This window comes from Miniopterus natalensis, chromosome 12 (genome assembly GCF_054644295.1).
Source record: "Miniopterus natalensis isolate mMinNat1 chromosome 12, mMinNat1.hap1, whole genome shotgun sequence".
NCBI lineage: Eukaryota > Metazoa > Chordata > Mammalia > Chiroptera > Miniopteridae > Miniopterus > Miniopterus natalensis.
This window is the reverse complement of record NC_142092.1, coordinates 46,742,491-46,763,613: the sequence shown is the minus strand read 5'-3', so window position 1 is coordinate 46,763,613 and position 21,123 is coordinate 46,742,491. Positions and strand designations below refer to the sequence as shown.

General features: G+C 41.3%; 1 protein-coding gene and 2 non-coding genes across 12 annotated transcripts in view; all 3 read left to right on the top strand.

Annotated features, from left to right (window-relative positions):
- The window catches only part of UBAP2 (ubiquitin associated protein 2), a 100,513-nt gene that overhangs the window by 74,089 nt on the left and 5,301 nt on the right, over positions 1 to 21,123 (top strand). For all 10 annotated transcript variants that reach the window (XM_016222830.2, XM_016222833.2, XM_016222831.2 and 7 more), the window contains 10 exons: positions 511 to 700; positions 3,327 to 3,540; positions 7,693 to 7,967; positions 8,548 to 8,717; positions 9,786 to 9,999; positions 12,255 to 12,294; positions 14,436 to 14,619; positions 15,537 to 15,606; positions 19,819 to 20,014; positions 20,889 to 20,980. In XM_016222830.2, coding sequence (XP_016078316.2) covers positions 511 to 700; positions 3,327 to 3,540; positions 7,693 to 7,967; positions 8,548 to 8,717; positions 9,786 to 9,999; positions 12,255 to 12,294; positions 14,436 to 14,619; positions 15,537 to 15,606; positions 19,819 to 20,014; positions 20,889 to 20,980 — 1,645 coding nt within the window. The remainder of the gene's footprint in view (positions 1 to 510; positions 701 to 3,326; positions 3,541 to 7,692; positions 7,968 to 8,547; positions 8,718 to 9,785; positions 10,000 to 12,254; positions 12,295 to 14,435; positions 14,620 to 15,536; positions 15,607 to 19,818; positions 20,015 to 20,888; positions 20,981 to 21,123) is intronic.
- LOC148091841 (small nucleolar RNA SNORD121A) lies at positions 815 to 896 on the top strand. The gene has a single exon (XR_015715486.1). It is a non-coding gene; the product is annotated as a small nucleolar RNA SNORD121A (small nucleolar RNA).
- On the top strand, positions 13,671 to 13,750 carry LOC148091840 (small nucleolar RNA SNORD121A). Its single transcript, XR_015715487.1, has one exon. It is a non-coding gene; the product is annotated as a small nucleolar RNA SNORD121A (small nucleolar RNA).

Here is a 21,123-nt window from a genome sequence, read left to right as displayed (position 1 = left end):
AAAGAATGTAGAACTTACAGGAACATTTATGATAAATGTGAAACTACTTGAATGGTCTACTGTGGATGTGGTCCTCATTCCCCCAAAATGTGGATTCACTCTCCTTTAGGAAAGTTTGAGCCACTGGTCCTAAGTAATAAAAGGAGCAAAATATCCTAAAGGAAATGAGCCAAACTTCAGAAAATTGTTTAAGTTTGCTCAGTTGCTCTAGATTTTCAGACCAGTTGTCACACTGTTCCATTTCTGTGGAAATATCTCAATGTACCTGTTTGTTTTTCTTCTCTGCAAAGCCCTGCTTCAGTCTGTGGCTTCATATGTTTTTTGTTTGTTTTATTTGTTTGTTTGTGATTGTACCCTCCTCTTGGCTCCCCCTAAACTCTAGTTTCCAAAGGTTTTCCTCACTTGAGTAATTTTTGACATGAATTTACTTTATATTGATTCATTTCTCAGATTCATTTGTTGGTAATATTTGTTTATGACTTGTTCCTCATTTGCTTTTTGTCTGCTTAGCATTGATCTGGTAGCCTTGCTCCAGAAGCCTGTTCCTCCCAATCAAGCCTCAGAAGTCAACTCCTTTGAAACTTCCCAACAGCAGGGCTTTGGCCAAGCCCTTGTCTTCACAAATTCTCAGCACAACAATCAGATGGCACCAGGGACTGACAGCTCCACTGCTGTCAACTCCTATTCTCCTCAGAGTCTGGTAACTCACTTTTATTTCAGTATGGGATTTTAAGGAATGTGCCCATGAGCAAATGTATTCTAGAATGACACGTGCCTTATAACTATTTCTACAGTATTTCTACAGTACATTTCAGTCCAGAAAACAATGATGTTTTCATTCCAAGCACATATCTGATTCTTCCATGTGGAATTCAACTACTCTGAGTTTTCTGGACAAAGATAACATTTCTTTTTGGAAGTTGAAATCTTTTCAGTCATTATCACTCAGGCATCCTTATTAATGATTTTTCTTGGGTCTTGTTTCTAAGTCTGTCCCTAGACTTAAGATGTTAAAAATTTTATTTTCTGATTTACTTAAATGCATGTTTCTCAGTATTGACTTGTTAAAATTATGTAAAAACAGTTCTGTCCAAGTCTACCTAGGTGCTTATATTTTTTTGTAGATTTGTTATTCCATAAACTTAGTGTACTTTTTCTTAAAAGGCCACACTATGTAGTAGAGACCCTTATAATTTGGGTGTGCTTTCATTGAAACAGTGTCATCTTCTGCTCATATATGATTCTGACCTCCCATGAGAATTCAGCTCCCATCATAAAGAACTTAAGGAGTTGTTAGTGAAGGATGTGGAGAGATAGGCTGATGGAAGTAGAGAAGCTTAGAGCATAGAATGTAAAAGAATGTACCTACAGCATGTGGGAGTGAAGTCTAACTGTATGTAATAAGTTGGCATAGGGAAGGTTGGAAGGACCATAAACATAGATCCACAGCTTTCACTAGTGATGATTTTTTGGTTCAATTTTACTGTGTTTTACTTGAAATCTACAGTTACAAAACAGAATTTCTTATGAATATGATACAATCTTTTCCTCTTACCTGACTCAAAATCATTTTCTATACCCTAATAAAATGTAGAATTGAGTATGCAAACTGTGTATTGCTATCTTCTACTCTTCACAGTCATGTCAAGTATATCTGGCTTGGGACATACTTGGCATTTTTAGTGTCATTGATGATTGTGCATGAAAGGGTGTCAATGCTTGAAGTGGAACAGCCTAAGCCATAGTGCTCTCTCTGTTTTGAGAAGGTCTAATTGTACCTACCACTCAGTTTCGATTGAACCATCATGTCCTTTCCTCCTCTGCCATTCCATCTGCTACTGGCATATTGCTTTCGTGCCCTTGCTGACTTGCTGGAATCTTAGCCAGGGCACTGAAAGCATAGGTAGGACCTGAGTTTTTTTTACAGTGACCTTCAGGTATGTGGGTTTTTGTCATGAACCACACCTTGAGAAACTGGTAAGAATTGTTTGTGTAATGTATTAGAGCAGTGGTTCTCAACCCTACCATACTTTTATAATCAATCAGGAACTTCAATAAATAACAGTAATAATGATAATAAAAGTTTAAATAATAAAATGCCAGAGTCTACACAAGACCAGCAGAGTTTTAAAGTTGAATGAAATGTGTAGGTGGAATTAAGAAATCCTTTGCTGGTGCTAGTCATTGACACGGTGATTTCATTGTGTTGTAAAGCACACAGAAAGTGCATTTGGTGAAATTAGCTGATGCAGAATAGTGATTAAATAGAGAAAAGATGAAGAATAGAAGCATCATCCGAGAGGCCTTCATTGAACAAGTGGGCTTGAGCAGGCACATTTGTAGCAGTGAAAGAGAGGTGTAATGGGCAGCATAAGCCAAGAATCTTGAGTAGTGATAAGTAATGTTAGCATAACTGTTCCTTAGAACAACTAGGATACTCTGTGTTTTTGGATATTGATAATAGAACTAATTATGTCAACTTTCTAGATCTAGCCTCTTGAGGGAATGCAAATCATTTCTGTTTTTGACCTTTTAGGTGGTTTTAAAAGTTATTTTTGACGAAGAACTTGTCTTTTCAGAAACTGAATGATTTCGATAATGTAAAGATGAAGTTGATCTGCCATTATGTTTTCTAGTCATTAGGCTTTCATTTTCCTGGGATCTTGATACCTCATCTGACAGGATAGATAGGGGAGGTATAACATTGTCTTTTGTGTGCTTGTTTGTGGGACATATTTGGTGTTCCTACTCATCTAAACAACTTGAAATAAATTCAGCATTGTCCAGGGTATTGCTCAATACACAAATATCTCCTGTGTTTGATCTTGGAATACTAACTTTTTACGTAAGTGCTGTGACTTGCATTTAGTCTTGCAGATCTCATGGCTGATCTTTTTTTGTGACTGGACCTATTCTAATCATTAAATATATTTAGTGTTCCACACATTAGGAAGACACTGTATTTTTGGTTTATAAGCTTGTGCTTATCATTTAATTCATGGCATTCCTCCTTAGGTTAAAAAAATAGTATTTTGTTTGTGAATTTGTGACCTTACTTTTTAAATGTATCAATTTCTTAAAATCCAGGGAGCATGTTTCCCTTTCCTTTTAACCTCTTACATCAGATTCAGGAAAGATTGCTGGATTTATTTACTCAGATCTTGTTGTACAATAATATTTTCATGTAGTGTAATCATATGAGTTTTACTGATTCATATGTTTTGGATTATAGTTTTTAAAATCCATATGAAAATACTTGGCATGTTTTAAAGCCTGGGGTAGAAATTCTGTATTGTTTAGGATTTCTGCTTTCTTTCCCTTTAAAGTCATCCGTACTTGGTTCAGGATTTGGAGAGCTTACACCTTCAAAAATGGCAAACATCACTAGCTCCCAGATTTTGGACCAGTTGAAACCTCCAAGTTTGGGCCAGTTTACCACCACCCCAAGTTCACAGCAGAATAATACGAGTGCCCCCACAACCACTTCTTCTTGGGACCTCAAGCCCTCAGCTACCCAGTCCTCAGTCCTTAGCCATTTTGGTAAGTATACATTTTCTGTGGTGGTTCAACCCTAAACATTAGCAGAGGTTGATGACTTGTGAACACTACTGTGAAATTTGTCCAGAAATGTTTCTTTCTTTAAAAAAAAAAAAAAAAAATTATTGATTGATTTGAGAGAGACAATGATGTGTTGTTCCACTTATTTATGCATTCATTGGTTGATTGTTGTATGTGCCCTGAACCTTGGTGTATGGGGACAGCACTTTAACTAACCCAGCTACCCGGCCAGGGCCCAGAGATCTTTCTTTTTAGTGGAACTTGGCAAAGTTTCTGAATTAAATCACTCAACTTTATGGTACATGAATAAATACCTGCATTTATTTGTTGTTGTTAGTAGTAGTACATACCTTGAAGAGATGTACGAAAGCATGGTAAAGGCATGCAAGTAATAAGGAAACAAATTTTTTAAAAATATATATATCTTTATTGATTTCAGAGAGAGGAAGGGAGAGGGAAAGAGAGAGATAGAAACATCAACAATGAGAGAGTCATTGATCGGCTGCCCCCCGCATGCCCGGAATGGGGTCTAAGCCTGCCATCCTAGGTTGATGCTCAACCGCTGAGCCACGCCCGGCTCGGCAGGAGACAACTTTGAGTAAATGCCTAGACAGAATTTTCTGAAGTGTATGAAAAAAGGTGGTGACAGAAGGTAGAATGTGGACATTTTAAATCAAACTCTGGATTGCTTTCTCATTCTAACATTTGCATGTATCCATCATGATTTGGTTCAGCCTTACCATCTGTAGTTTATAATTTAAAGGTACCATGTGTAAGTTGGAGATTTTCTTAAATTCTCCCATAGATTTTGTGACATTAAACTACTGTTTCCCACCAACACACATCACACTATATTAAGGAATAGCAGGGAGATACTTTAAAGATAGGGTTGGTTGTGTGGACGGGTTTATGTTTAGGGCATATTGAGAGACATGGAAGCACACTTTTCTGCTGAATGGAATGGTGTACTGTTATGTAAGTACTAAGACTATTCCCAGGTTTAAAGTGATGCCCACCAAGGAAATTCATTAGAGACTCAGTGCCCAAGGTTTTTATCGGGAGATGGGGAGGCTGGTTATGTAGGCACCCTCTGCTTAATACACAAACTTCCAGATTCCTAAAAGGGAAACAAGTGTTCAATGTAAACCACATTATACAGATATTCAAAGCACAGAGTCACCTTTATTGGTTAGAGTGTTGGCACTCTCTCCCTAGAACATACAAAAATTCTGTGTTCTCAGACACTAGCCAAGAGCCAATCTTGCAAGCTAACATTTCTTATGGCAGTTGTGGACTGCCTATGTTAACTTTTTTCAGCATACTTACTGAGTGATAATGAGTTTTTAGATTTGAGCATGCCGTTCCCATATTCTTTTTAAAACCTTTTTTTGTAGATGCCTTTAATATTAAATCCCAAAAGTAAATTCATCTAAGATGGAAATATACTAAGTAATGGGTTGGTAAACCTTCAGCTGGATAGGCTACCTGTTTTTGTAAATACAGTTCTATTGGAACACAGCCACAACCATTTATGTATTGTCTATAACTACTTTTAATTTACAAAGACAGATTTGAAGAGTAGCTAACAGATGGCTTTTTAAAGCCTAAAATATTTCCTATCTGGCCCTTTGCAAAAAAAGATTAATAGAGGTAACATTTTAAATCCTTGGTAAAGGTTTTTATTGCTATTGTATAAGGTCCACTATACACCAAAGTGCCAAATGGGTCAAATATTTTAACAAAAATAGCGAATCTAGAACAGTGATAGAGAAAAACATAGGAAGATTTTGATACATTCCATGTGAAGTGGACTTTAATATGACAGTAAACACCGTAACCAAATCAAAGGGAAGACGAACTATGGAAAAATACTTGAAAATTATATCATAGACAAAGGGCTAATAACTTTCCTAGTATAAAAAGAGTAACTCATATTCAAGGAGACCACCCTGGCCAGGTAACTCAGTTGGTTACAGCATCGTCCCCATATGCTACATTATGAGTTCAATCCCCAGTCAGGGCACATATAAGAACCAACCAATGTATGTATAAATAAGTGGAACAACAAATAGATGTTTCTCTTTGTCTCAAAGTCAAGCAATAAAAAAAAAAAAATCAAAGAGGCCAACAACAAAGTAAAAAAATGGTCGCCATGGCCTGGTGGCTCGGTTGGAGAGTTGTCCCATACACCAAAAGGTTGCAGGTTCCTTTCCCAGTCAGGGCTCATACCTAGGTTGCAGGTTTGATCCCGGGTTCAGGTGCATACAAGAGGCAACTGATCAGTGTTTCTCTCTGACATCGATGTTTCTCTCTCTCTCCCTTCCCCTCTTTCTAAAAAAAAAAGTTAATGGAAATACATCCCTGGGTGAGGATTTTAAAAAAAAATGCCCGAAGAGGTATGGACATGTCAAGTTCATAGACAAAGAATACTTAAGTATGTCAATGATGCTTAACTGAACTTAGATCATTTTATTTTGCATCTTTTATACCATTTTCCAATCAAACTAGGAAGGATAACAATTTGGTATTACAATATGTTAAAAATCATGTGTTCTATCAATGGTTAGAAATTTTGATATGTTTGTCAAAGTTTAAAATATAGTTAATTTTTGAACCAGCAGCTCTATGCAGCAACTGATTCTGTAGGAATACTTGCACTTCAGCAAAATGTCTTACATAAAAATATAGTTATTGCAACATTATTTTCTATAGCAAGAGATTGGAAAACCTAAAAGTTCATCGATATAATACTAGTATTAGAATATTATAACTGTGTACCCTGGATTACTATGGGATCATAAAAATGAAGTAGCTCTTTATACATTAATGTGGAGTAGTCTCTGAAACCTGAATGGTTTGTGAAGAAACAGATAGATAGATATACTGTGTGTGTGTTTTTCTCTGTATATATATGTATATGGAAATACTATTTCTAAAGTTATTCAAGAAACTGGGCACAGCCCTAGCCAGTTTGGCTCAGTAGTTAGAGGGTCTGCCCGTGGACTGAAGGGTCCTGGGTTCCATTCCAGCCAAGGCCATGGCATGTACCTCGGTTGTAGGCTCGATCCCGACCCTGGTCATGGCTCTTGCAGGAGCCAGCCAGTCGATGTGTCTCTCTCTCACATGGATGTTTCTTCCCCCCCCCCCCCCCCCCCCGGTCTCTTTCTCTTTCCCTTCCACTCATTCTGAAAAGCAATGGGAAAAAATATCCTTGGGTGAGGATTAAAAAAAATTAATTAAAAAAAAACTGGGCACAGGGTCTGCCTCTGTGGAGTGAATTTGGGAACAGGGTGGAAAGGTGATTGGTAGTCATCATATACATTTTTGTACCTTTTCAGTTTTGTAATTTACATATGTTACTTGGTGAAAAAATTAATAAAATAAATTTTTTAAAGTTTAGTGAAAACCTATAAAGCAACAAAAATATAATTCTCTGTTAGCTAAAGGCCAGGTGCGTATAGCAACTCCATACTATCCTTACCCACTCCCAACCCTATGCTTTAGCATAAGCTGAATCTCTTCTCTGCTTAAGAAATTAGCTACAAACACATTCAGGCATCCTTTTCCATTTATCATATACAGGGGTGGTCAAAAGTGAGTTTATAGTTGTAATACAAATAACACAATAATTAATAAGTAATAGTAGTACAAATAACACAATAATTAATAAGTAATAGTAGAAGCCCTGGCTATTGTGGCTCAGTTGGTTGGAACATCGTCCTACACACTGAAAGGTCTTGGGTTCAATTCCTAGTCAGGCGCATACCCAGGTTTTGGGTTTGATCTCTGGTAGGGATGTGTATGGGAAGCAACCAATCGATGTTTCTCTCCCTCTCCTTTCCTCTCTCTAAAAAAATCAGTAAAAACATACCCTCAGGTGATGATTTAAAAAAAAAATTAAAACATATAAGAATAAACTCTGTAAACCTACTTTTGCCCACTCCTGTACATTACACATGCACGAAGGCCTGCCCAGAGAACTCTGGTGGGATTCTGCTAAAAGATGGTTGGGAGAAACTGGTAGTGATTATAACTCTTCACTGCCAATGATGGAAGAGGGAACTAATTCTGTGTGCCAAAATAATTGATTTACTTACGGTGGTTTTTTTTTACCCTTTCTTTACCTATTTCTAGACTTTAAATCTCAGCCTGAACCATCCCCAGTTCTTAGCCAGTTGAGCCAGCGACAGCAGCACCAGACTCAGGCAGTTACTGTTCCTCCTTCTGGATTGGAGTCCTTTCCTTCCCAGGTAAAACTCCGAGAGTCAACACCCAGAGACAGTGCCTCCACTGTGAACAAACTCTTGCAGCTTCCCAGCCTCACTGTTGAAAACATTGCTGTGTCTGCCCACCAACCACAGCCTAAACACATCAAACTCACTAAGCGGCGGATACCTCCAGCTTCTAAGGTGGGTATTCCATTGTGAAGCTGCAGTCCCAAGGTGGATGTATTTTAACATTTAGCTTAAGTATTGGGTTAGCAAGTCTCAGAAACTGGGTGTGGTATTTTTCAAGCACATAGCTTACGGTGAGAAATTGGCAGTTTCTGAGTAACTGGGCTAATACTAGAGGGAATGGGTTTATGCTGAGAGACTATTCAAATTACTAGATCTGGCTCAAAGAATCTGATGGTCTTGTGTATTTAGCTGTGCCCTATAGATGGAGGATGAAGTGGGTCTTTGACCAGATAACGCTTTGAGGAATTCTCCTCCTCTACTCGTCTACAACCACAATTCCCCTCTCCCCTTATTGCTAAGGAAGCAGTTGGTAGCAATGATCATTCTCCTGTTAACTTTTAATTTTTCTTTGCTCTTGTGCTTTCTGTCTCTTTTTTAAAAATCTTACTCCTTTTTATTTCCTTTTGGCCTTTTGTGCCTTGTTCTTCAGGCCTGTCAGCTGTGCCCTGGGAGTCCATTTGGCTCTGGTATAGGCCTGTGGGACTTGTAATCCATGACCTCTGTTGCTGACATGACAGCTTTGCTTTTTCAGATCCCAGCTTCTGCAGTGGAAATGCCTGGTTCAGCAGATGTTACAGGATTAAATGTTCAGTTTGGCGCCTTGGAATTTGGATCAGAATCTTCTCTCTCTGAATTTGGATCAGCTGCAAGCAGTGAAAATAGTAACCAAATTCCCATCAGCTTGTATTCAAAGTCTTTAAGGTACACAACTTCCCACTTCGTAGTTTTGACTGAAATAAGTCTTGTTTGCGAGGTGAAACAAAATAGAGCCTAAGAAGTCACCTGATGGAGACAGGCAATACATCCTGTGGTAGTGGGTTTGTGTAGCCATCACCAGTATCTAATCCAAAACTTTTCTTCCATTACCTTAAAAAGAAAACCTGTGCCCATTAGCAATCACTCTCAATTTCCCTCTCCCTTCGTATCCTGTCAGCCAATAATCTGTTTCTGGATATACCTATTCTGGACATTTCCTATAACTAGAACTATGCATTTTATGGCCATTTGTGACTGCTTACTTTCACTTAGCATAGTGCTTTCACGGTTCATCTATGTTGTAGCATGTATGCATTTTGTTTCCAAATAATATTTTATTGTCCTGATATACCACATTTTGTATATCTGTTTATGAGTTGATGGACATGTGGGTTGTTCTCACTTTTGAGCTATTATGAATCATGCTGCTATGAACACTCAGTTATAGATTTTGTGTGCTTTTGGTTCTTTGGAATTGTTGGGTCATATGGTAAACTGGAAAATGTTTGATGCTTCCTCAAGTGGTTAAATCACTTGAGGAAGCATCAAACATTTTCCACAGTGGCTGCAGCATTTTACATTTCTGTGAGTATTCTCTGAGGGATGCAGTTTCTTCACATCTTGCCAGTACTTCAGTGGAATATTTTATAAATAGAAAAGCCCAGATTTTAGGTTTTATTTTACTAATTTTTCCACTTTCCTGAGCCCAAACCTGATATTTATATGGGTTCCCTAAAGGGAGCCCATGGTCTCAGACATCTGGATTTCTTAAAGATTCTTAAAATGGTCCCCTTGCCTGTCAATTAAATTAGATGGGTCTAGCTTTTTATGGGGGTGGGGCTGGACTAGGGGGGTTAATCTTCATTGCATTATCAATAAATTTAAAGAATGCAGTAGTATAAACTTGTGGTTGCAGACATGTTTAGAGTATGACAAAGTGATAAAATAGTTCTAATTCATGAAACCATGTAAATTGACACAAATTTATCTCTTAATACCTTTTATTCTTTGTAGTGATTCTTTGAATACTTCTCTACCAATGACCAGTGCAGTACAGAACTCCACCTATACAACTTCAGTTATTACCTCCTCCAGTCTTACCAGCTCATCCCTGAGCTCCACTAGTCCTGTAACAACGTCTTCCTCCTATGACCAGAGTTCTGTGCATAACAGGGTTGCATACCAAAGCTCTGTGAGTCCATCAGAGTCAGCTCCAGGAACTGTCATGGTAAGTGGTCTTTTGGATTCCTTCCTGTTCTGTTTGGAGCTTAGTGTGTAGTTTGGGAAATTAAGCTTTTTTTAAAAATCCTCACCCGAGGATATGTTTATTGATTTTTTTTTTTTTTTTTAGAGAGAGAGAGAGAGAAACATCAATGAGAGAAAAACATTCAGCAGTTGCCTCCTGTACACTCCCTGACTGTATGCACCCAACTGGGGGTTAAACCTGCAACCTAGGTGTGTGCCCTGACTGGGAATCAAACCACAACCTTTTGGTATATGGGATGACACTCCAACTAACTGAGCTATCCGGCCAGGGTGGGAAATTAAGCTTTTTGATTGAGACTTTCTTTCACAAATTGACTAACCTTTTGAATAGAATCCTTGTAGTTTGTTGAATTTGCTAACAGTAGGCTTCTCATTTGAAACCTGCGTTTCAAGCACCATAAACACAGGAGTGTGTGTAAATGGACCCAGAAGCTTAGTATAAGGATAGTATAAGGACACACCCCAAATTATTTATAGTGATTTGGATGGGGTAAGAGAGGACTATAATCTTATCTGTAATATTTTAGTTTCCTGTAAGGCAAAGATGTTCAGGCATTACTGGTAAGAGTTACTTTAAAAAGTGGATGATAACATAAAAATATGAAAAAATATTTGAATTGGCCTAGCAGAAATTTGGGTACATTTTCTAAGTCTCCTCCTAAGCGGGAGATATTTGTGCATCTCTACTCAGAAGTGTTGTTGTTATTGTTTACCTCCCTTTTGTTTTACATCTTTTATGTCAGATGTTTTCCTCAAGTGTCTGGTGACTCCAGGCTGCCTACTTGACACTAAAAGGTTGACTAAGGGTGGAGGGGTATAGGTTGTTGAATGTGGGCTTTGATGTGGGACAGCATAGGCAGTCTGTTTCTTTCTTTTTACTCCTTGGTCAGCCCCTTTGGACCTATTCTGTTGAGCTTATTTAGACTCTCCAGGGAATATTCTTATAGTCTCTTCCCCATAGGGCCTATGCCTGTCTGTCAGTGTCATAAAAGCCTAATGGGAAGGGAAGGCTGCCCTTGGAATAGTCATGTTGTCTACATTGACTTGACTTACATGTTTTTTTATAGTACCCCTGGCCATGTGTTACCTCTTGATAAAGTTTAGAACCTACGGGAATTGGTGGGAGGGGGCATTCACTCTGCTGTGCAGAACGTGGGAGAGGACCTGCTTCTTTGCAGTCTTTGTTTAAGAATAAAATGTGTTGTAACATTTCATGAACAGAAATTGTACTGGATTTGGATTAATGTAGAGGTAACAGCTCTAAGGTTTGGTTTTTTTCTTTAGTAATTTTGATATTTGTAAAACGGAAATTTTTGTTAGCTTCTTTCTCCCATTGGGACAGTGTTTGAACCTTATAGACTCCATTATCAGTCACTCTATGCCATGTCTCCCCTGCTCTGTGGAAGCAAAAGTTTTCCATGCGAGTTGGTTCTAATGAAATGCCTTGTGGTTAACTCAAACCAGTTGTTTTTGTGTTCTGCTCTTTTTGGGACTATCACACTGTGCTAACGCACTCTTCCCTTATCCAGTTCAGAAAAGCCATGTTTCAAAGTAACATCTCTTTTTCTTTCAGAACCATTTTGCTATTAGTATAAAATATCATTCCTTGTTTGAAAGCTATCTCTGTATAATTTGGAAACTTTTTCTTTCTTGTGTAAGTGATATTCAGGAGACAGACCATATATGAGACAGAAAGGATTCTGGTGATTTCATTATAATGAGAGTTCTTAAGTTCTTTGTATGGCTAAATAATTTCTAGGACTGTTGTTTGTGATTTGGGTCTTACGTCGTATCATTGTTAACAAATTCCCAATCTGATTTTCAAGTGTCAGCTCCTTGGGATTTATTAAGAATTTGTCATGTTGATCCTCACCAGAGTGACTCAGTTGGTTGAGCGTCATCCCCTGCACCGAAAGGTCACTGGTTTGATTCCTGGTCAAGGCACATACTCTGTTTGCAGGTTTGATCCCCAGTTGGGGTACATAGAGGAGGCAACCGATCAATGTTTCTCTCTCCCTCCCTCTTTTTTCCTCTCTAAAAATCAAAACTTTTTTGTTAAAACTGGTCCTATTGCCCCTCATTTTATGAAAAAACAAAATAAAACAGGCCACCATTCCTTGATTATGTTTCATGTGTTTGTGGCTAAATCCCAATAGAAGGTCATCTGATATTTTTTATTTTTGTGGGTTTACTTACTTTATTTTCTCTTCCTTACAGAATGGACATGGTGGTGGTCGAAGTCAGCAGAAAATAGACAGTAAGTGTAACTATTTTTGTAATGGCTCGAAGAAACAAAAAAAAAGAGCATTGTTAACTTGATAAGGAACACAATAGGTTAATGGCTAGTTCTGCAAAAATAGTCCTTTTAATTTTTTTCTGATAGCTACTTCTGATCTATCGTTGGCACCCTTTTTGTGGTAGGGTTTAAAAGTTCATCTAGAGATTCCCATGTGACCAGGTTGTAGCTGGTAGTGGTATTGGAAATGAAGTAATAGTCTCATATTATTCTTCCTTAGTCAGATTGCATCTGGAGTGTATTTAAAAGATGCTTTGCTCAGAGGTACAGGTTCTAAGATGGTCAAAGGGCTCCCACTCCAGTAATATGAAGGACTTTTAAAGCAAAAATTGGTGTGCTAGTTCAGGAAAGATGTGTTCATTGCCTGCAGGTTCTGACAGACTATTGCTAGGAAGAGAGCTAAAAGGTTGCTCACTATAAACAATTGGGAGAAAATAAGGGGATCTCCCACCCCCCAGTTCCATTACAGCTCAGTGATCACTGGAGATAGCACAGGTGAATTTTGTTCTTGACTAGCCTATCTGTGATTGTTTATGATGATTTTTGTGATCATTCAGTAAGTCAAGTGGGTATTGAGAATGGAAGCTGGAAAGAATCTCTTTTTATTTACAGTTTTTTTGCATCATGGACATAGGATTTTACCAGACCTGGACTGGGCTTTAGTCATAATTGAATTTTCTTGAGTTACCCAGAGTTTTGGTATTGCTGGGCTGCCAGAGCTGTTTGGAGATACATTGGTAGCTCTGAGAACACTGGATGTCAGAGGAAGTTGTCATTTCACAAGCCATGGTGGCAAGTGTCTTTTGTCCAGACAGGGTTGAAAACAGAGGTGTACTAGATTATTTGGACATTTTAAATGAGATAGAATGATATAGAAAATATTTGGAAAACAGTGTGTGTATTTTAGATGAGTTTTTATCTCCCATACTCACTTCTCCACCCATTCTCTCTGTGTGTCTCTCTCTCACACACACACACACACACACACACACACACACACACACACACATTCTTCAAAAAGCTTTTTGTGGACCTGTTATCAGCGTGATCCAAGATCCAGGGAGGTACCTTTTGAGGTGTGGGTCAAGGACATCTGCGGTGTCTTCCTTTGATTCCTGTAAGAACAGGTATGATATTTGGAATAGATTGTCGGTAAAGAGCAAGCCTCAGGAAAGGAAAGGCTACTGTAAGAATTGACCACATTGTGTGTTGAGCCTGTTGCTGCCTGTGCTTGTTTTCTAACCATCTTTCCTTTTAGAGACTAATGTGTTTTCTACTGGGCTCCCAGGGAGCCAGGGAGTACTACAGGAGGGTAATGGTTGCTTCTCCTTCCTAACTGAAAAAAGACAATGATGCTTTATTTCCAAGCACATATCTGAGTCATATGTGTGGATGCCACTAAAACTGAGTCTTTTCTGCAGTTAGGATTGATTGCACTCATGGTCTTCTGAAAGCCTAATGTGCTCTGAGGTTACTTTCTTCATGCACATGTAAAGGAAATGCTCCCTATGCCTTTGAAAGTAGGAGTTCGACAGCAGCTGTGTGCTCTTTCTGCAGATTTTAGGCATATATAACTCCACAATATATATACTCTGAGCTCTCAACCCCCAATTTAGAGCTCTCAGCCCTAAATTGGCTATGAACTTTCACAGGGTCAGCCTGATTTGGTCCTGATTTAATAGAAGCAAAGACCTACCCCTTGGATGACCTCACCCACCAGACTTTCACTGTCCAGTGTTGTGCTTTTTAAAGAAACTTTGCCTCACTTTATGATTATATATATCAACCTCAGAGCCTCTTTCTGGGTGTGGCTTAGGTTCGACCAGCTTCCTTTAGTTGGGAGAAATATATCCACATCATAGGACAGTTTATGATATAAACATGTCATTTCCTACTCTGAGTCCTGTGCATCTGATCATTGTGTGTCCTTTAGATAATTGTATCGGACAGAAAAGAGACTGTTTGGAGACATGCCTGGGGCATTTTCCATGTGGAATGTAACTTTATATATGTTTCAACTGAGCCTGACATGTTACAAGACATTGAGCATATTTCAGATATTCACAGTTGGATCTGGAGTTAAATAGATTTGTTTCTTACAGCTACTTCATCCGTTCCAGCTCCAAAGACAACAGACCCTCCCTCTGCTCTTCCACCTGTCGCCGCCTTGCCCAGCACCACCTCCTGCAGTACGCTTCTACCCTCCGCATCTCAGCACACTGCCACTTTGCCCTCCTTGTCCCAGCCTACTGACCTGTCCAGCAGCCCCCTCTCTCAGCTTAGCAGGTATGGGGGAAATATGGGTCCAGAATGAGAGGCTCACTGGAGTGAAGTCTTCAAGCCCTTATAGAAGGCTCTTCCCATGAACAAAACCCATTTGTTGCCCCTAGCACTACATCCTGGCCTTTTGCAATAATGCTCTAGAGTAACTTTGGACTGTCTGGAGTCACCCAAAGCACCACAGATGAAGACCTTGCATGCTTATGATGCCTCTGCTATCACAGAGCACTACGCCTCTGTGGGGTAGAGCTAAGGGGTTGCTGCTACTCTTTTCAACCCTCAGGAGGGTGCCAGTAGCTGAACTTCTCCTCCCAGCTCTGGGCTCCCGTCACTGATGCAGAGTGAGATTGCTGTTGGATTTCTGAGCATGTCTCTGACTTGCACTTGTCATGGCTTCACAAACCAAGTTTTTACAGCAGGGTGCAGGAGAATGGGTTTCATTGGGTTCACACTCTGTGTCTTCCAAGCAGAGTTCACCTCTTTCTCCCTTTAAGCCAGGAACAGAATCATTTGATTTGAATTCTGGACTTGATGGGACTTCAGGCTCATTTGATGGCAGTTCTGGATTTGATGGAATATCCATTTGGTCTGTCCCTGCCAAGGCAACTGCAGGCAGGACTCAATTCAATAAATCTAGGAGCTTTTTTCATAGCTAATTTTTAAGTTGATAATTTTGTATGGCCCACAAATGATATTATAAATATCCAAATGGCTCTTGGCAGAAAAAAGGTTCCCCACCCCTGCTTTAGATCATTTTAACCACCAGGACACCTGGGCTGGGTTCCCAAGTGATGGGAGCGAAGCTGGGGCATCCCCTGAAGAGTGGGGCAAGCTTATATCTAACCCACCTAGACACAGGGTCTCCATCCCTGAGCAGTGACTTGGTTGGGAGGACATACGTGGTGCTCTGTTTTGTCTTTTAGTTCACTCTCCAGTCATCAGAGCAGCCTTTCCTCTGCGCACACAGCACTCTCCTCCAGCTCGTCACACACAGTAAGTGTCCTCTGGGCTCCGCCATTCACCACCCTGCTCAGCGAGCTTGGATCTTAGTCACCTGCAGGTGGGCCTTTAGTTTGTGTTTATTTAATATCTGAGATAATCTCGAATTGCTTGGCTATAATGTCTTGATCTGAGTTTGTGGTTTGAGCTGTTAATCTCTTAGACACCATGGAAGACATCTTGCCCTTTCTAAGTTCATGCCTCTGTGGAGGAATTGCTTCTCTAGACCTGGTATGTGATGGGCAGTGTTGTCGGGTGGTGAATTTACTCTCAAGAATTCACTGAGCTTCCTGTTTGTTTTAGGAGATCTTTCTGCCTATCAGGGGTGATTTATTTTCTGGGAAATGTTATGTTGAGGCATTTACAAGCTTTTAGAGGAAAGTGGGCTCATTGTTAACTTCAACTTGGGCTCCACTAAAAGTCAGCTTTAATGTAGACCATTTTTCCTGGATAACCCTCTGTTACTTTGTGAAGGCCAATTTAGAAAAAAGGCTTGAAGGGAAAAGGGAGAGCTTATGTGAGAATATCCATCCTCTGTCACGTGCAAACGCATCTCTCTCTCAGACTGACAGCCCTGACTCTTACCCTAGTCAATGTAGCTTTGTTCCAGTTGTTGGTGGTCATGGGGACTTTCCTAATTCTGGCGTTGGGTATTCTCTTCACTATTAGCTCTGGCTATCTCAGGCCATTTCCCCCAACTCAGAGGCAGAGACTTTGGGAAGGTTGATACTGAAGAACAAAGGAATGTGGAGAGGCAGAAGAGTAACCCTAGATGATGGTTATTAAATTGTGGCTTCTTGAGGTTTGAAATTGGGAGGAGCACAGTTTCAGTGGTAGGGGGTCAGTGTAGATTGTGGGTTGAGGCATGAATGGTTGTGAAATAGCAAGGAGTCAGGGAAGTGGGAGGATACTTAACTAAATGCTAGGTGAGACCTGAGTGTAAAGAATGGAGGAAAGAAAGGTACCTAAAAAAAGAACAAATGTCTCTCCTGCAAGACAGGAGGCTTTTGGCAAGGTTGGAGTGGATGGGTCCCCAGCAAGGAGGGAAGCTTTGGGTACAGATGAATGGGGGAGTCAGGATATTGGGGAAACTTGTTTCCTCTGAAGAAAGGTGATGGAAGAGAGTCAGTTCTATCCTTCCTTCACTATCTGGCTAACATTGAGGCTTTCAAACTCCTAGTTTTCCAAGTGAAATGTTAGGCATGATTCTTTGTCATAAAACATACAGAGCACCACCTTCATACCAGAGCACAAGGTAGATACCTGGGCCCACGTGCCTGTGCCCCATGTTGGGTCAGTGGGAGCTGGGAGCTGACCCCTGAGTGAGCACTGTCCAGCTTACCTCTGTTCCCAGGCACGGGTGCGTTGGGAGTCCAGTGCTCTTGTTCGCATTGGTTAGCAACACTCTGTGTCTTGTCAGGAAACTCCAAATCATACAGTCCAAACAACCATGTCCAGAATTGCCTTTTCCAGGGAGTCCCACACTCTGTCAATGTGACTGCATTGCCACATTGCAAGATTTATTAATGAAGGTATAAAAAGGTATATACAGAAAAGTTTTCCTCCCATATGCTTGGTTCTCTCTCTCTTCCTGCTATTTCATGATCCTCTAGTGTTCTTTTTAACCTATAAAAAGTAATTGCATATACACAGTCATTTTTCTTTGCCCCTTTTCTATAACTGAAATGGGATATTTCATACATAGTGCCCTTCAACATTTTCCCCTACTTAAGTGCATTTTTGAGATATTTCTATGTTGAAGCACAGAATTCTTTGTTCTTTTTTTGCATCTCTCCTGCATTACAGTATTTAATCAGTCCTCCACTGATAGAACTTTAGGACCATTTTCAATCTTGATACTACAATGTTCATTTGATAACCTTCTACATATGTTGTTTCATTATGCAGCAGTATTTAGAAGGTAAATCCTAGTGTGGAGTTGCTAGGCATTTGTCATTTTATACAAATTGCCAAATTGCTCTACATAATAATTTTAACCTGTTTACTTACCACTGGCAGTGAATGAAATGCCCTATTTCCCCACTGCCCCCTGAAATGCTGTTTTTGAATATTTGTATTTTTCCAGTGTGTTAACAGAAAAATTACCTGGCCTGGCGACGTGGCTCAGTGGTTGAGCGTCAACCTGTGAACCAGGAGGTCATGATTGGATTCCTGGTCAGGGCACATGCCCCGGTTGTGGGCTCGATCCCCAGTAGGGGGCGTGCAGGAGGCAGCTGATCAATGACTCATCATTGATGTTTCTCTCCCTCTCTCTTCCGCTCTGAAATCAATTTTTAAAAAATGACCTTTAAGTATAATTGAATGAGGTTGACCATTTTTTTTACATATTGGAAAACCATTATTTTTCCTTTTCTGTGAGTTATTTATATTGTTTGCTCATTTTTCTGTCAGGTCCTTGGTGTCTATTTCTAGATACTCTATATTCAGGAGACTACTAAGTAGCCCTTTGTGATGGGCAGTACAGATATTTTCCCTATGTTTGTCACTTTATAAATATTTTTATTTTTATATAGTCAGATGTATCAGTCCCTCTTTCATTGTCTATTATAGTTTGGTCTTTCCTACTTTAAGGTTATGAAGGAAATCTTAGTGTTTTCTCCTACCCTTTTGTCATTGTGGAGAGTTTGGTACAGATGTGCTTTTCTGGGCCCATCTTGAAGAGCTGACAGCACAGCCCCACTGAATGCACTGAATGAGCAGTTTAAATGGGGTGGAGGCCTGTTACTCCATCAGTTTGTCACCCTCATCAGCCTGGGAGGTGGGAGTCAGAGATAGAAGCCCTGTCGGGGTCAGCTGGATGTAAGAGAGGGTTGCTGGATGACTCCTGAGTTCCATTCAGCAAACCAGGAACTAGTTCTCTAGAAAGCTACTCTTGGTGGTAAGCCTGGACCCATGCAGAGAAGCGTGGAGCAGTCTGGTTGGGGCAGTCTTCACCCTGTTCCTTGGGTTTTCCTCACCCTGGTTCTGTCTGTCTAGGTTGAAGGAGTAGGAGTCCTGGGGAGTCTGAGGAGACCATGATTTTATCTGTCTTTACCTTGCAGAACCAATTCAGGATGTTCAGGCCCTTAGGTTAATGCTTAGATGGCTAGGGCAGCCTGTGGGACTGGGACCTACAGAGCCCTCTGTGTGATGGGAGGCAGAATACGTGGTGGTCCCGTTTCTCCTGGGGCTTCCTGTTCTTTGCTTCTCCTTTAGGAGTTTCCAAGTTTCTTTGTTCTGTACACGTTCTGGTTTGGAGGCTGGTCTCGGTCTTACAGAGCCTTTCTCTCCCTCTTTGGGCCTTGCTTTGCCCAGACAGGTGCATCTCTTCCACCTTATTACTGGCTGAAGTTGAACAGCTAGGCAGGATTCCTGGAACTTGGGCTCTTCAGAGCTTTCTTCTGGGTTTCACCCTTCCTTCTCAGGTGGATCTTGTCTAGTAGGCATCAGGACAGGCCATGCCCTTCTCGGTAGGCCCTGTTGGCCTGCAGAGTCTTACCAGGTTCTGGATCAAAGGCCTCTCTTGGCAGCCTGTGACTTCCAGATCAGAGTAGCTAAGCCTAATAGAAGGACATCCCAGAAGCTCTTGGCTTGTGCTTGGATGCCTGTGGCCTCTTATCAGCTCTCCTGAGACTACTTGCTTTTCTGTGAGGTGAGTTCTAACCTCATACTCAGAGGTTATTTAAATTTTACTGTGCTTATTTAAAATTTACTTGAGCCCTGGCCGGTGTGGCTCAGTTGGTTGAGCATGGTCCCATGCACTGAAAGGCTGCTGGTTCAGTTCCCAGTCAGGGCACATGCCTGGGTTTGTAGCTCAGTCCCCAGTAGGGGTCATGCAGAAGGCAACCAATCAATGTTTCTCTCTCTCTCTCCCTCCCCCCCTTCCTAAAAATCAATTAAAAAAAACTCTTAAAAAAAAAAAAGATTTACTTGGAGTTTCTATGCCTTGTGGCATATACCAGAGCATGAGCAACTGAAAGAATTTTTGGAGGGTTTTGGTCATAAAGCTCAATTTTAGTAGTCTTGATACTTAGCTTAAAAGTTGTGTTCTGAGGGGCCACAGGGGCTAGTGTGTGGTAATGTGAGCACTGAGGACAGAGCCCCTTGGGCCAGAATCTCGACTGTAGGCCCAAATGCCAGACCAGGTTCTCTTGCCTCTTATGCTTTGCCCCAGACCCATGTGTCCTGGCTTTTTTATTTTGCCAGCATACCAGTGTGGAGAGCACCCCTTCCCTCCAGTCCTCAGCCACCTTCTCAACAGCAGCAACCTCCGCCTCGAGTGCCACATCCTCAGGGCTCAGCCTGCCGAATAGCATGACCCCGGTGAACAGCCTCTGCCTGGGTGGAACCACCGTGAGTGCCCCCAGCAGCAGTACCAGAGCCACGCCCTTGGTGACCTCAGGTGTGTGTCCCAGAGGGCTTTCCCACCTACCCCAGCCCTTCAAAGATGCCCACTTGGCTTCCCGCGAGGATGCCCAGAGGTTGGCAAGGCAGCCACGCACGTCAGAAGATCATAGTCTCCCTCCAGCCATAGGTCACTTGTCCTCTCCGTTCCACTGACCTCTTGACACCTCGGTTCTTCCAGTGCTGATGTGGGTGGGGATGGGAGAAATTAGTCCTTCCATATGAGCTCTCCTGGGCAGGATTCCTGGCAGCCTTTGTGCTTCTAACTCTCCAGTCTTTTCTGTTCCTGCTCATCACTGGAGCTGTGATGACCTGGTGACGGAGAGAGGCCACGGAGCAGCTATCATTGGCTATTTCTGGTCATTTTATATGACTGATTATCTATCAGCCACACCTGGGCAGTCTGTGGGCCAGGCAAACTGTGGTTTGGTAGAAACTGCTACAACCCACCTTTGACATACTCTATCCCTCTCCAGCCTTCCTTCTGTTCAGAGGAAGCAGATTGTTCCTTTTCTTTTTCTTCTATTGTTGACACTATTACAGATGTCCTCCATTTTCTCCCTCTTTGCCCACCTCCACCCAGCCCCCTGGTTCTTTATGTTCAGATTTGTCCAGTGCAGTATGGCCTTCAGGAGTGGTGGTGGTGGGTTTCTGTCCCAGCATGGAAGCAGCCTGAATGTGGAACATGTGCTTTTTGTCTCTCCACTTCCTAGCGCGACCCTCTGTATCTCTTAGCTGCCCCCCTTCCCTCTTGGCTGTGGCCCCAGTTAGTGCAGGACTATGACATTGAGTCCACACCCAGCCCTATAGTAGCTGAAGAATCTTACTCTTTGTGGTAGCCACTTAACTTCCTTTGATTTTTGTCTTTATAGGCAAAGCGCCCCCTAACCTGCCGCAGGGGGTGCCTCCCCTGCTGCACAACCAGTACCTCATGGGCCCCGGAGGACTGCTTCCTGCCTACCCGGTGAGTGTTGGTAGAGCTCCTGGCCAGCTTTGGCTCCTTGGGCTCAGGGGCTGGCACCAGGCAGGACCTGGTGTAGGAGGGCTGTGGGTTGCTGCAACTCCTTCCCTGAAGCCCTTCCATCTCTGCCAGTTGGACCCCTGGTA